The 14,973-nt window shown below is 46.8% G+C and overlaps 2 protein-coding genes across 2 annotated transcripts in view; one reads left to right on the top strand and one right to left on the bottom strand.

Moving 5' to 3' along the window:
• LOC135822435 (uncharacterized) overlaps positions 1 to 933 on the top strand; it is a 29,451-nt gene extending 28,518 nt beyond the window's left edge. Inside the window, exons 16-17 of the mRNA XM_065335206.1 lie at positions 190 to 248; positions 466 to 933. Coding sequence (XP_065191278.1) covers positions 190 to 248; positions 466 to 801 — 395 coding nt within the window. The 3' untranslated portion in view covers positions 802 to 933. The remainder of the gene's footprint in view (positions 1 to 189; positions 249 to 465) is intronic.
• Positions 934 to 4,620: 3,687 nt separating this feature from the next.
• LOC135822425 (uncharacterized) overlaps positions 4,621 to 14,973 on the bottom strand; it is a 32,952-nt gene continuing 22,599 nt past the window's right edge. Inside the window, exons 10-12 of the mRNA XM_065335196.1 lie at positions 14,275 to 14,475; positions 10,524 to 11,420; positions 4,621 to 5,878 (exon numbers count right to left, since the gene is read on the bottom strand). Coding sequence (XP_065191268.1) covers positions 5,462 to 5,878; positions 10,524 to 11,420; positions 14,275 to 14,475 — 1,515 coding nt within the window. The 3' untranslated portion in view covers positions 4,621 to 5,461. The remainder of the gene's footprint in view (positions 5,879 to 10,523; positions 11,421 to 14,274; positions 14,476 to 14,973) is intronic.

The raw sequence follows: 14,973 nt of genomic DNA, 5'->3' as shown, positions 1-14,973 counted from the left end.
AGTTAGGAGCCATTATCCCTGCTCCAGTGTTACAGGCCTGCAGTCACGTGATACACCTTTCCACACGTACCCTCTGGCTGCAAAGCGGCGCAAAGTTGACGGGATCATCTAGGAACGCTTTAGTGCAGTTTGCCATATGTAGTCCACACTTGTGTGTGTTGCACTGTTGTGTGTCTGCTCATACTGCAGCTGCTGCTGTGAAGGAAGGTGGAACAATGAGCAAGGAAGGACAGAGACTCTTCAAACGGGTAAGCATGCCCCCATGTTCCGTTGGTGTGCGGCTTTGCACGGGCTGGAATGAGTCAGACGGTGAATGCATGCAAACACAGTACTGTATACACTGCGTGCGTATTTGGTGTGTGCTTCTGAACAGTGTATCAGTGTTATGGGGACCCGTGCATTATGTGTATGTGTGTGTGTGTGTGTGTGTGTGTGTGTGTGTGTGTGTGTGTGTGTATATCACAGATTGAGAAACAATTCCAGCGCATCCGTGAAGAATCCGAGCAAATGGTCGCGGACATGTCCAAACAGCGTGATGATGAGATGCACCAAAGGACTGGACGGAAACACCCGAAAAACCCTGGTTTGCCACAGAGCTCTCACAGGCCACACCCTGGTATGTCACAGAGCTCTCACAGGCCACACCCTGGTATGTCACAGAGCTCTCACAGGCCACAACAGCCTGCTGTAGTAGTCAAACAGGCTCTCAGCAAAGGAAATCCAACGACAAAATCAGATAGTCCCATGAAGTTGCCGCCTGTGATATCAGCCAGGAGCAGAGTGACAGGAAAGCTGCGCTAAGAGCTACAAGTGGCAAAGAACTGCTGTTGCACTTGATCATCTGCTGTACAGCAGCGACTGAGATTGAAGACAGTAGTAAGTTGACAGTTGACACTTTGTTGGTTTTGATGGTTTACCTACGTGGAAAACGGTGACTGTTGTCTTTGCTTGCCTGGTCTTGATGAGCACTTGATGTGCACTGCTTGCTGCTTGAATGGCACATCATCGTCAGCGCCTGTACATACTTCTAGTAATATGCTGTTTCCCCATGGCACAGCAGTCACTGGCCATGTCTTGCATATACCGGGCAAGAGCCTAGTATAAGATAATTACTTACTTGAACACTGAGACATGGCAACATCAGTAGCACCAGTAGTACAGAACCCTTGCCGATAATGGGGTTATTTTTGTTCTGAGCCTTTGCCTAGTAATACCTACACATGTACCAAGCCGGCGGCAGTAGTGCTGTGGTACCATGGTGATACAATGATTGTGATGCAGAGTAATGTGTGAACAACTGTACCATGGTGATACAATAGGGCTTGAAAGTGCTACGTCACTCCATAGCAATGGCATAGCAACAATTTGAAAAATTCGAAAACTGGATCCACCTGGATCCAGTTTTTGTATGGATCCAAGCACATTTCAAGCGGTCTCACTCACAGCAAGGTGATGTTGCCAGTGAAACTGACTGATTTGGCTAGTGGGGGCGGGGTGACAACTGGTGGCGAAGTAAAAGTTGCACCTGCATACGACATGAGTGGGTTGCTATGCACCCACATACTGAGGCAATAGCAAAGTCACACCTTAGTGGATCCAAAATAGAAATCTGATGTCAATTTACTACTCCCAGGCCGTTTTTGACGTCATCACTTTCAAGCCCTATGATGCAGAGTAATGTGTGAACAACTGTACCATGGATTGACTGTTGGGAGAGTCAAAAGGAGATTTACATCATAAACGCTTAACAAATATCATCCACATCCTCAAGCAAGGTTCATGCTACTAATATTTAAGTATGTTCAGACCCGGGCGTGACAAGAACTCGCTCCGTTTGATGCCCGTGCACTTTCGATGTTTTCATGCAGCACAACTTCAAGAATGGTGACATTTTTTGCGGATATCGCGCATTTCGAAGAAATCACCATCACCAAAAGTGCAGACAATCTTGCATCCTTGGAATGGTGTCCCCGGCAGGGGACAGGTGTCAGCGTACCCCCTCCCCTCCCTTGCATGCAGCTAGTGTCAGCGCACCCCTCCCCTCCCTTGCATGCAGCTAGTGTCAGCATACCCCCCCCCCCCTTCCCTTGCACCACCCACCAGCAGCAGGCTGCTGGCAACATTTTGAGTTCATTTATGGGTCTGTGTAAAACACCACTGTCACTGTAAATTAGTTACATACACACACAAACACAAACACACAAACACACACACACACACACACACACACACACACACACACACACACACACACACAAACACACACACACACAAACACACCATGTACCATGCATACGCCCGTGGCAAGAGAAGCACGTACATCTGCGAATGCACTAGATGTGCACCCACGGATTTTCTCTTAGGCACTGACAAATATCGATATTTTTTTAGAGAAGATATTCGTTCGTATAGGGGGGGTTGGGCCCTGTTCGTCTTGTCTTTGTGAAAAAAATATCGAACTCTTATCTATGGACGGGCACTGTGCAAACATGTAGTTTATGACCTACACACAGTGAAAGTCAACGTCGTGAACACACGAACATAGCCACTGCAAGGTTGTGCGACCGTGGCAACGTAAACCTAGGTGTATGGTGAATTTGGAGTTGCAGCTGATCACGCTTCATGAGGAGATTGCACTTCGTTACAAAAGTATCGATCCTCTGCATAAACATGTGTATGCTCGTTTTGGGGGGGGGGGGGGGGTCTGGGAAGAAATGAACAAAATAGTCTTGAAAAAATATCGATATTTACTAGGGCTCAAACGGTTAGTCCGATTAACCGGTTGCAGACCGGTTACAAAGATATTAATGGTTAACCGATAAAGACAACGGTTACGCAGTAACTTTTCAGTCAATTCTTCAACTATCAGGTCGTTGCAAAGTATGCACTTTCGCAGGCTGTCGCACGCGTACGCAATTTCTGGGCTGTCAACTCGGTCATATCTAGATATCTGGTCTCTTGGTGTGACAGTATGTATGAATGAGCATGCAAGAGAATGTACATGTGTGCGTTGTACTGAATAGGGTACATTTTTTGAATGAGTATAGTCAAATATACGGTTAAAAAAGAGTCAGCAGGATTGCCGTGGCTTATAGGTTATACCGTATATTCTCTATTATAAGCACAGGTCTCCATTACTAGCACGGTCTCCAATACTAGCACACTGTGAGCACCTTTCGAAACATTATAAGCACAGTCTCTATTATTAGCACGGTCTTGGTGGAAATCAATGCTGCATGCATGATATCTAGCATGTATTTCTTCTCGCTCTGTATGGATGCATAGGTTGAAAAAATATAAGCACGGTCTCCAATATAAGCGCGGTCTCCAATATAAGCACGGGGTAGAGGGGTGTTGAAAAAATATAAGCACGGCGCTTATAATAGAGAATATACGGTAACCGTTAAACCGACCGTCAGCTTAGCAGTTAACCGTTAGGGGTAAAACCGTGACCGTTTGAGCCCAAATATTTACGGACGGCCCCTTATAGCAACGATAGCGAACAAGATCTAAATGAGACAGAACAAGACTTGCGCCAGATAACTGTCTAATCCACACAACTGGCGAAGCCATGTGAATCGACCACCAATGCACACCTGGTCTACAACACACGGAGTACATCGGCATAAAACAGCCAAGACAGTTACCTATGCACACCCTACACTTGCTGGGGTAACCAGTATAGACAGCACGCTGCTTTGACAAAACAGACACTAGATGCACTGGTACCTTGAAGTGAAATTGGATTTACTTCACCAACCAGCCTCGGCTACTGAGTACTGGGAACCCAGAGCCAACAGACATACCATCAACCAAACACGTGTTTTACTTCACCAACCAGCCTCGGCTACTGAGTACTGGGAACCCAGAGCCAACAGACATACCATCAACCAAACACACACACACACACGCACACACACACATCAGAAAGCAGTTTTTTAGAAACAAAAAACAAGTACTTGTAGTGTACATTCAAAAGGAATGATAAGTTACTTGTAAGTGAACGGTGGCATAGTGCGGCGTTTAATGAAGTGAAGTGTCAACGTACCCAAATGGTTACGCTCTTGACAACAAAAAGCGAAAAACGAAAGCGGCTAGCAACCTGCAGTGAAATAATAATATGCCAGTGAGATCGTGAGAGTGAAGTACACAGCGGTAGTTACAACCCACTTTGCTGTCAAATGGGCACGCTACCAATGACAGCTACATGTAGTTGGAAAGAAACGGATGCTAGTGTGTGGGGTGCTGCAGAGAAGAAAAAGAGCACCTAGGCGATAAAACAGTGCTCTCCAGTAAAGATGATGCCGTCACGTACAGGTGGATCAGAAACATTATAAACGATATTGACAATGTAAACGAAACAAAGGGTTTTCACCAAACACAGCTAGACAAGTGTAGATCCTGCAATAAGAGTGCCGCCGCCTGCAAGAGTACAAAAACAATCTTACAGCGGCGTACAAAAATGAGAAATGGGGCACGCTGGCCTGGGTATTGGTATTGAAAAATAATTAGAAGAATGCTTTCACAAGACAACGAAACAGGCTGGTAATTTGGTAATTGCTAGCTATTGCTGATGCCACCACTCTGGGTGCCAACCTGCATAGAAAGTCCAAGATGATGTGAAAAGGGAAGTGGATGGAATCAGACGTAGAGGAACTTGTTGAGATTGTCATGAATGAAAAGAACATTATGCACCACTGCCAGCGTAAACGACAACAACAGCAGAAAGAAAACAGCACCAACGACGACAACAACGATGACAACAACAACAACAACAACAACAACAACAACAACAACAACAACAACAACACCACCAACTTGGAACACTGGTATGGTGGAAATTAGGAATCCTCTGGACAGAACTCTGGAAGGGCATAGCCCTCGGGCAGTGAACTGGGAGTTGGTCTTGATTTGGTGGGATATGGTTAAACACCACAAAATATCCGATTAGGTACTTGCATTCTTACAACTAACCTAAGTCCCTAAGTGAAGTGAGTGCAATGTCAAATAAAACTACCTAGCATGTCCACAGATCAGACAGTGCATCCTAAAAAAAAAGCAAAAGTGAAGGCTGATGAAGGCTTTACATGGAAAAGGAACTGTTTGCGCGCGCGCGCGCGCGCGTGTGTGTGTGTGTGTGTGTGTGTGTGTGTGTGTGTGTGTGTGTGTGTGTGTGTGTGCACATGTGCATGTGGGTGGGTGTGCATGCAAAGTGTGCGTGTGAAACGTTGGACGTGCCTGTGTGCACGCACATCTGTTTCCTCCTCCACAACATGTATGATGTAAGTTAGCAAATTTGCCCAGCGGCAGCATACAGACCACAGTGCTAACACAGTGACACGCACAGTGACACACAGTGCAACGCACACACAGTGACACACACACAGTGCAACGCACACACAGTGACACACACACACAGTGACACACAGTGCTGCTAGCGCTAGTACTCACGACAACAGTACTACTTGAAGCGCAACCTGGCTACGACAGGCAGGTGATCGGAGGGAAAGCGTACACTGGGCAGAGCAGTATCCTCGGAGAGAACAGACACCGGTTGGCCACCGAGTGCCTGTATGATCTCCAGCCCACGATCCACTGACGGGATGATGTAGTCCAGGGTACCAGAGAAGTTGTGCGTGTAGTTAGTGGTGGCCAAGCAGGGATTACCAGGTGCAACTGGTGATTGCGCCGCCGCCGCCGTGCCACCCGCAGCTGAGTGCTCAGCACTGCCAGCGACAGCTGATCTGGTACGCGTAGAGTCCAGGTTCAGACTTGGTGGCTGTCTGCCATTGCGAGAGAACACTAGAGCGTTGCTGCTGCTGCTGCTGCTGTTGCGGTCGTCTAGGTCCAGTGACAGATGACGTGATGGCAACGTGGCCTGCAGGAGAGAATCAAAATACATGTGTACAGTAGACAGGTCAGTAGAATGACAGCAATACAAAATCAAGTTCTTTTTATACTGGCCTGGGCCGCCACCGGAGCTGGCAAGTATGCCGTAATTTCACAAATTTTCGGTGTACTTTTATATTTGATACTTTCAGTGCCTCTGTTTCATACCTAAAATTTCAATACACCGAACAAACACTAACACACATAGTCCAATACGGAACTGCTTCTCGGTACCGAACTTTTCTGTTCACCCAACGTGGCCTCTTGCCCTCATACCGAAAATAGTGAGCACCTAAAATTTCTGAAATTAGAGTACTCGTAAGCCTTCTCGCCAGGTGAAATACAGGCTAAAGCAAAGTCCAATGGATCAAGTTCAGTAGAGGCTAGAGAGGTCATAAAATAGAGCAAAGAAGAATAGCTAAAAAGAACAAACGAAAATGTGTGACCAATACACATGGAAAGAATGGCAAAAGGTGCAAGTATGAGAAAACCTAACTAACACGTGTATGCAGTGCCAAGTGTGGTGAATGTTTTAGAAGCTGTATACACACACACACACACAGAAAGTCTAACCTTTGCAAACAGAAGCAAATTAGATTTCACACTTAAGCTGCTAGGTACAACTTACGGTAGGTCGTTAGTCATGCCCAGTGGTTGTCTATTGCTGTCCCACTACATGTCATGGTTGCTAGGTTTTCTCAGCACACTTACACCTTTTTGTCATTCTTTCTATGTGTACAGATCACACATTCTCGTTTGTTCTTTTGAGCTTTTCTTCTTTGCTCTGATTTATGACCTCTCTAGTCTCTACTGACCTTGATCCATTGGCGGTGTTCGTTGGCTTTTGCCTGTATTTCACCTGCCGAGAGGCCTTGAAATTATACTGGTGAAAATTTCAAAATGTTGAACCTGAAGTGTGTCCTTTTTCTAAGTTTGTTTATATTACTTGTGTCGTGCAATGTTATCGCACGAGCTGATTGTAAAGTAACTGGTGGTGTTAGTGGATATTATAGCGTAACTTGTAGCTCTTTGGTCCTCTTTTCTTCTTATATTATTACAGTAAGACCTGGTGTAAGCGCCCTCTGGGTTTAGCGACCACCTGCTTTTAAAGGGAAACTGAACGCCAAAAATAAGTATGGCTTATCCGAAGGAGAATTGGGCACTGATTCCGATGAGCTATGTCTCGAGCCGATCAGAGAAGAGGAACTGTGTCAAATTTCATAAATAACACCTCCCATATTTGGAAATTGGCCTTGATGACGTGCGTACTGCTTAGCTGTCACCATGCTGTGCATGTTCAGCAGTGTAATTGAATGGAAGAAAACAATTACTTTGGTGTTTTGCAGCTCTGTTTCGTTCCCTGACGGTAACCAAATCTAGATGTAGGAATCTGTTGAGCAGGAGAGTGACACATGTCTTCCCGAAGGCTGTCCAGGCTGCAGTGGTGATGAAGAAGACACGATCATCACCCCGAGATCGATCGTAGCGAATTGCAAAAATCATGGTGAATTTGCTTCCACTCCAATGTCGAGGTATGAAGGGTGCTTGTACTGCCTTCCAAAGTGAAGAGGAGATGAACATGGCTTTGCATAGCTGTTGTTCTATGCCAACTTACCTACTCTTGCTGGTACCGTAGTGGCATATTGCAAATTTCGTGGACGAACAACTCTAGTCACTAGTGGCTAGTGAGCAACACTGACAGGTGAGATTTTTCAATTCGACAAAAATTGTTTTTGTTTGAGAACTGACAGTGGCAGTCATTAGACTCAGTAGGTGTCTCTCTGCTGCTTCTTTCCCTTCATCGGTAGGGTTGTGCTTGAAGTAAAAATAAATAGAAAATGTGGAACAAAAATCTGATCATGCAATTCGAATTTGAACTTCAGCGTATGTGTACATCAAATCACAAAAATGACTGTCAAGGTGGTGCTGTGCATTGAAAAAGACTGGGAGCTGGCAGCAATGGAAAGGGTAGAAACAAAACCAGTAATGCAGAGTATTCATAAGGTAGAGGGAGATGAAAACGGGAGAGGAGTAGTGAGCACTTCAGTTTGAAGTAGTGTCAATAGACAGCATCGTGTTGCATACGTTGTGAATATTGTGTGAATCTAATAATTGTCACGAAATTGATATCCAAAATTATTATCCCCTGAGTAGTATTATGGTGTTCTCCTGTGTTTACATGCAGAGCCTTGACGTTGCTGGACGAGCGACAATATAAATTACATAAACATGTAGCTCGTGATGTGGGATGACTGCCGTATCGCATTGCCAACGCAAACCCATCCTGTGTCAGTGCAGCCATCCAGCAACTTGAACTCCCCGGACCAGATGCCGCTGCAGCTGAACACCATGCCGATGGAAAGCCAGGAGTTGATAGCGAAGCATTCTGGTCTGCACAGTACAAGGCAAAGAACAATTATGAATTACAAGTATAATGCATTGTAATCTTTCCCACACTTCTTTGTAAAAACAAACAAACAGTGCCATTATCACAACACTTGATCAAGCATCTTGATGGAGGTATTTTCCATTGTGCTGGCTCAGCATCTGCACCAGGAAGACCATGTACACTTACACGTATCTTGTGTGTGTGTGTGTGTTCGTGCGTGTGTGTTTGTGTATCTGTATGTGCACACGTGTGTGTGTGGGGGGGGGGACGCACATGTGTATGGGTAGGAATGTGTGTGTGTGGGGGGGGGGGGGGGGTACACGCACATGTGTATGGATGTGCGCGCTGCATGCGTGTGTCTGTGGGATGGGGTGGGGCTGCACGCACATGTGTACATGTGCGTGCGCAATACAGCATGTGTTTATGTGTTCGTTGAACACAGGGTGTACTCCTGATTACATAAACTTCGTGATCATTGTGATTTCATGTGCTTTGAAGTTGAACTTCGCAATACATGTACTGATGCTTGATGAGATTTATGTTCCACATGTTCTATTTATTTTATTTTACTTCAAGCACTTGTACTATTCAAGCACAACCCTACGAATGAAGGGAAAGAAGCAGCAGAGAGACACCTACTGAGTCTAATGACTGCCACTGTCAGTTCTCAAACAAAAACAATTTTTGTCGAATTGAAAAATCTCACCTGTTAGTGTTGCTCACTAGCCACTAGTGACTAGAGTTGTTCGTCCACGAAATTTGCAATATGCCACTACGGTACCAGCAAGAGTAGGTAAGTTGGCATAGAACAACAGCTATGCAAAGCCATGTTCATCTCCTCTTCACTTTGGAAGGCAGTACAAGCACCCTTCATACCTCGACATTGGAGTGGAAGCAAATTCACCATGAGTTTTCCAATTCGCTACGATCGATCTCGGGGTGATGATCGTGTCTTCTTCATCACCACTGCAGCCTGGACAGCCTTCGGGAAGACATGTGTCACTCTCCTGCTCAACAGATTCCTACATCTAGATTTGGTTACCGTCAGGGAACGAAACAGAGCTGCAAAACACCAAAGTAATTGTTTTCTTCCATTCAATTACACTGCTGAACATGCACAGCATGGTGACAGCTAAGCAGTACGCACGTCATCAAGGCCAATTTCCAAATATGGGAGGTGTTATTTATGAAATTTGACACAGTTCCTCTTCTCTGATCGGCTCGAAACATAGCTCATCGGAATCAGTGCCCAATTCTCCTTCGGATAAGCCATACTTATTTTTGGCGTTCAGTTTCCCTTTAATGACCATTTTTCCATGCACGGACAGTTCTACACAGAAACTGCACGGGATACAGTGACCACCTGGCTTGCGCGACCAGCGACCGACTTTGTGTGTACCAAGTGCCATAATTATTGGACCTGCACATATCTTGGCTGTCAGGTTTGACAGCAACAGGCTTGAACTTTGAAGTGAAATGTGAAGCAAGTACATGCAGTCAACAGACTGAGTGACAAGTGACAGTGCAGGATGCGCTTCATGCACTTGAGTGAGGTGTGCTTTGCCTGCAGAAAGTATTCTATGCTCCACACCCGTCAATATGAGTACAATCACGCACATGTATGTACGCAATCCGATATGTCACGAATGTATAGGACCTGGTTCTAAAGACCACCCGGCTTTAACGACCGTTTTTGCTTGCATCGCGGGGTGGTCGCTTCAACCAGGTTTTACTGTACTTGAAGTATTCACTTACGGGCCATCCGTAAATATAGATATTTATTTAGAAACGAAAACTAGTCGTTTAGGGGGAAGGGGGTTGAGCGCCTGTTCGTTTCTCGAAAAATATCGATGCACAGTTTGTATGTGTGGGCACGTCCAGAAAAGAAAAGAAAAAATATCGATCCTATGCATCGTTCGTATGTGTTCGTTTCTGAGGGAGGGGGGTTGAAGAGAAACGACTAGTTTTCGTTTCTAAATAAATATCGGTATTTACGGATGGCCTTAAAGGCCCCTGGTTCGAGTCCTGGTGGTGACAGTCAATTTTTCAGACTTTTCGCCTTTGCATCTTTCCATCAAACCAATGAATCTTTAATACTACTTCTTTTCTTTTTTAGAAGTAGTCATTGCTTTTAATACGTCATGGTTATTGTTGACCTACACACGCGCACGCGCACGCACACACACACACACACACACACACACACACACACACACACACACACACACACACACATCGGACCAACCTGGTGATGTGCCGGCAGTGGCATGCATTCTTCAGCAGCCTGGGCAGACGCCACTCCTCGACTTTGAGCTGCCGCAGTGATTGACATGGCCTGCAAGGAAGCCGTCGCACCCAGGGGGCCGTGAGCGGGTGCGGGTGCATGTCTTGCTGCTGCATTGCCATCACCTGCCGTCGTCCCTGGCATGAATGTGTGGTGGTGGCCATTGGCTGAAGAAGCCGAGGAGACATGCCCGCCGTTAGGCATAGCAATAGAACTAGTGCCAGTAGTGCCAGTAGTGCCAGTAGTGCCAGTAGTGGCTGCAGTAGTGGCTGCAGCATGGCCTGCAAGCAAAGAGGAACAGGAGGCTTGGCCCGCACTTGCAGCAGTATTGGGGGGAAGGGTTTGCGGTTGTAGGACGGCATTGGCACCACTCGGCAAGTCCCAGCCAGCAGGTCCAACAGGTCCAACAGGTCCTGGTAGTACTGCTGTTGGGGCGCCTGCACCTGTAGGGGCTGCTGCTGCTGCTGCCATTGCTGCTGGCGGCACTCTGTGCGGCGCCGCTTCCATTGCTGCCATGGCAGCTGCCTCATGCTGAAAGCTGAGATTGATGACATTGCAGCAAACCATGGCATACCTGGCCTTCGGCTCGTTGTAGTTTGGCGGTATTTCCCCCTCGCTACCAGGCATGGGAATTACTCCCTCATCACGCAACCTCTGAATTTCCATTCCCAGGTGATACCGCTGGTTAGACCTCAGCTGGCGCTCTTTCTCATCCCGCGCCTGCTTGTACACCTGGTCACAGATAGGAAGCCCGTTGATCAATACTCCAACTTGTCTCCATGCCCAGTGATGCGTTGAATCCAGATTCAGGCCATGTCGAATTTCATCGAATGGGACCACCATGTTCAGCTCATGCGCCTGAACAGAACAGAACGCAACACAACACAACATGCACACGCACGCGCGCACACGCACACACACACATACACACACACGCACGCGCGCACACGCACACACACGCACACACATACACACACACACACACGCACACACACGCGCACGCGCGCACACGCACACATACACACACACACGCACACACACACACACACGTAATAATACAACGTAAAGTATATGCAATACATGCACATGTACAGTCAAACCTCCTTAGTACGAACACTGATAAGACAAACTTTCCTTAGTACGAACACTGATAAGACAAACTTTCCATTAGTACGAACTAGAGCCAATCCTGGTTGGCCAGGCATCATATCAAGTCAAAATTATTCGTTTACGACGAACTCCTGTACGGCACAACTTTCTTGAAGACGAACTAATTTCAAGCGTGATTCGAACAAAATCAGCGTGTAGTACGAACTTTCGGCCCCGTGGCTGCGTTGGCTCTAGTTTTTTTCCGATAGTCGAGGCCTCCGTGACTGGCAAAACATGTTACAAGGCGGAGGACATGCTGTCATGAATTCATTGCACATTGTACCAGTCTCCAATAATGACCCGGGTGAGGGTGGTTTGAAATAATAAGAGCACAGTCTCTGACAGTAGCGCGGGTCACAATTGGAGTATGCAACAAGTATATTGACTGCATAGAAAACAGCAGTACAACATGCCAAGAACATATTTGTAAGAAGGTTTTCAGTCTACTGCTTCCTTCCTGGCGCCAATGCTATTGTGAAACATCTGTTTTGACAATATTCCTGAGCTTAGGGTTGAAAAATCAGTCTTGATATGGTCAGTTTATGCCTGTATAGACAGGAGTTGGCTTTATAGTTGACAATTGAAAAAATAAGAGCCCAGTCTCCAATAATAGCCCAGTCTCTAATACTGTAAGACATGTTATTATAACGAGTCGCAAATTTAACGATTGTCCAAAATTCATAGGTTAACGAGACGATATGTTAACGATCTTGCAGTATTCTGCCATAACCACACACAGCATATATGAAGCAGTACGGCCTCAACGGATCTTATTATAACGAAGAAATGTCATCCGTTAAAACGTTAGATTTGCTTCCTCGTTATATATACATGTCTTACAGTAGTAGCACGGGTAGAGCTGTCACTGAAAAATAAGAACCCCGGGCTAAGAACCCCGGGATAAGAACCCCGGGATAAGAACCCCGGGATAAGAACCCCGGGATAAGAACCCCGGGCTAAGAACCCCGGGCTAAGAACCCCGGGCTAAGAACCCCGGGCTAAGAACCCCGGGCTAAGAACCCCGGGCTAAGAACCCCGGGATAAGAACCCCGGGCTAAGAACCCCGGGATAAGAACTCCGGGCTTGTATTAGAGAAAATAAGGTACAGTTACTTGGCTTATAACAACACTCGGCGGGCCGGCGGGGCATCTGAAAAGTGTCCTTATTCGCGAAGTGTCGTTATACCCGAAGTCTCATTATAATGTGTCACAGTTGGATGGGACTTTACTCTGGGCATGAAAATTATGTCGTTATTCGCGAATTGTCGTTATATCCACAGTCGTTATTAGCGAAGTTGACTGTATACCCTAAAATCAAATTTTCACCAGCTGTAGTCTTCAGGGTGCTGAGTCGAATGGTCTTGGTCCGAGGAAGCTGAGATGCTCCCTTCCTCCTTTAATCCCAATCGAACTCGCGCACTTCCACCGAAACTGGGTGACTGCGCCCTACTAGATGGGGATTTGTATGCAAAAAGTCACTAAAAGCGCCGTTTCGTTCTTATAAAAGCACGGATGACCGCGATTGGTCCATATGTTGTAGACTTTTGGACGCTGAGTCGACTGGTTTTGGTCCGAAAAGGCTGCGATGTAGCGTTCGGCCCTTATTCCCAATCGAACACGGGTGAGTAAGCGGTCACGTGCTCATGCGTACACCATTCACTTGGTCACCGTGCCTGCAGGCTACAACTTTTACAGCATTCCTGTCACTCGAGTTGAACCTTGGTGTGAAAGTTGTAGCCTGCAGGCACGGTGACCAAGTGAATGGTGTACGCATGAGCACGTGACCGCTTGTTTTATAAGAACGAAATGGCGCTTTTAGTGACATTTTGCATACAAATCCCCATCTAGTAGGGCGCAGTCACCCAGTTGCGGTGGAAGTGCGCGCCTTCGATTGGGAATAAAGGAGGAAGGGAGCGTCTCAGCTTCCTCGGACCAAGACCATTCGACTCAGCACCCCGAAGACCACAACTGGTGAAAATTTGATTTTTGCCTTAACTTTCCCTTTTTAAAACCAAGTCAACTCATCCCCCCCCCCCCCCCCATGACTCAGACCAAGTCAACTCATACCCCCCCCCCCCCCATGACTCAGACCAAGTCAACTCATACCCCCCCCCCCCCCCATGACTCAGACCAAGTCAACTCATACCCCCCCCCCCCCCCCATGACTCAGACCAAGTCAACTCATACCCCCCCCCCCCCCCCCATGACTCAGACCAAGTCAACTCATACCCCCCCCCCCCCCCCCCATGACTCAGACCAAGTCAACTCATACCCCATAGCTCAGACCAAGCCACATGTCTGCCACAACTCCCTTCTGTCAACAATTATCAAGCTGTGAGCTGTATTACACAGGATGAGCACTGATGACCTGTTTCGACACAACTGTTACACTGGGAAAGTGGATACACTCTTCGCCTAAGCAGCACTTCACAAACACACATTTGCAATCAGTGTTGCCGCAGCATTCGAAGAGGCATTCAAAATACAGTGGCCATGTGCATGCCTAGTGCCTAGCATCATAAGTAACAAAGCAATCGCTACAAGTAGTATCCACACACACATACCCGCATGATATCCACGTGAGTCGGTGGTACGTAGCCGTTGAGGATCAGCGAGATGGGACTTCGGTCCGGTGTGCTGTTGAAATCGCCGCAGAGCACGACGGGAATGGGGTCACTGGGCATGCCACGCATATCGGCTGGGCAGCGACGGGTTGGAGAGGTGAACTGCTCGATCTCCTGAAGACACACCAGCACTTGAAGAAGCTGCAGCACGGAAAGAAAGATAGATAGATAGAGATAGATAGATAGATAGATAGAGAGAGAGAGAGAGAGAGAGAGAGAGAGAGAGAGAGTGAGAGAGAGAGTGAGAGAGAGAGAGAGAGAGAGAGAGAGAGAGTGAGAGAGAGAGAGAGAGAGAGAGAGAGAGAGAGAGAGAGAGAGAGAGAGAGAGAGAGAGAGAGAGAGAGAGAGAGAGAGAGAGAGAGAGAGAGAGAAGAGAGAGAGAGAGGGGAAAGAGAGAGAAAAAGAGAGAAAGAGAAAGAGAGAGAAAGAACAACACCTGAATCCAGGCATGAAATAGGCACCATGAAATAGCTGCACTCATTCTCCTTAGATCCTCCAAATTGAACATTAATACTATATACTATACTGTACGCTGAGTGTAGACCTATTCCACCTATTCCAGCTATTCATCGGTTGGATTAGGACTACATACTGTGTAGGTACATAGAAAGGTTTGGCAAACTGCCAGAAAAGTTCTCC

The sequence above is a fragment of the Sycon ciliatum genome, chromosome 1, assembly GCF_964019385.1.
Source record: "Sycon ciliatum chromosome 1, ocSycCili1.1, whole genome shotgun sequence".
Lineage (NCBI taxonomy): Eukaryota > Metazoa > Porifera > Calcarea > Leucosolenida > Sycettidae > Sycon > Sycon ciliatum.
This window is presented reverse-complemented; position numbering and strand designations above follow the sequence as displayed.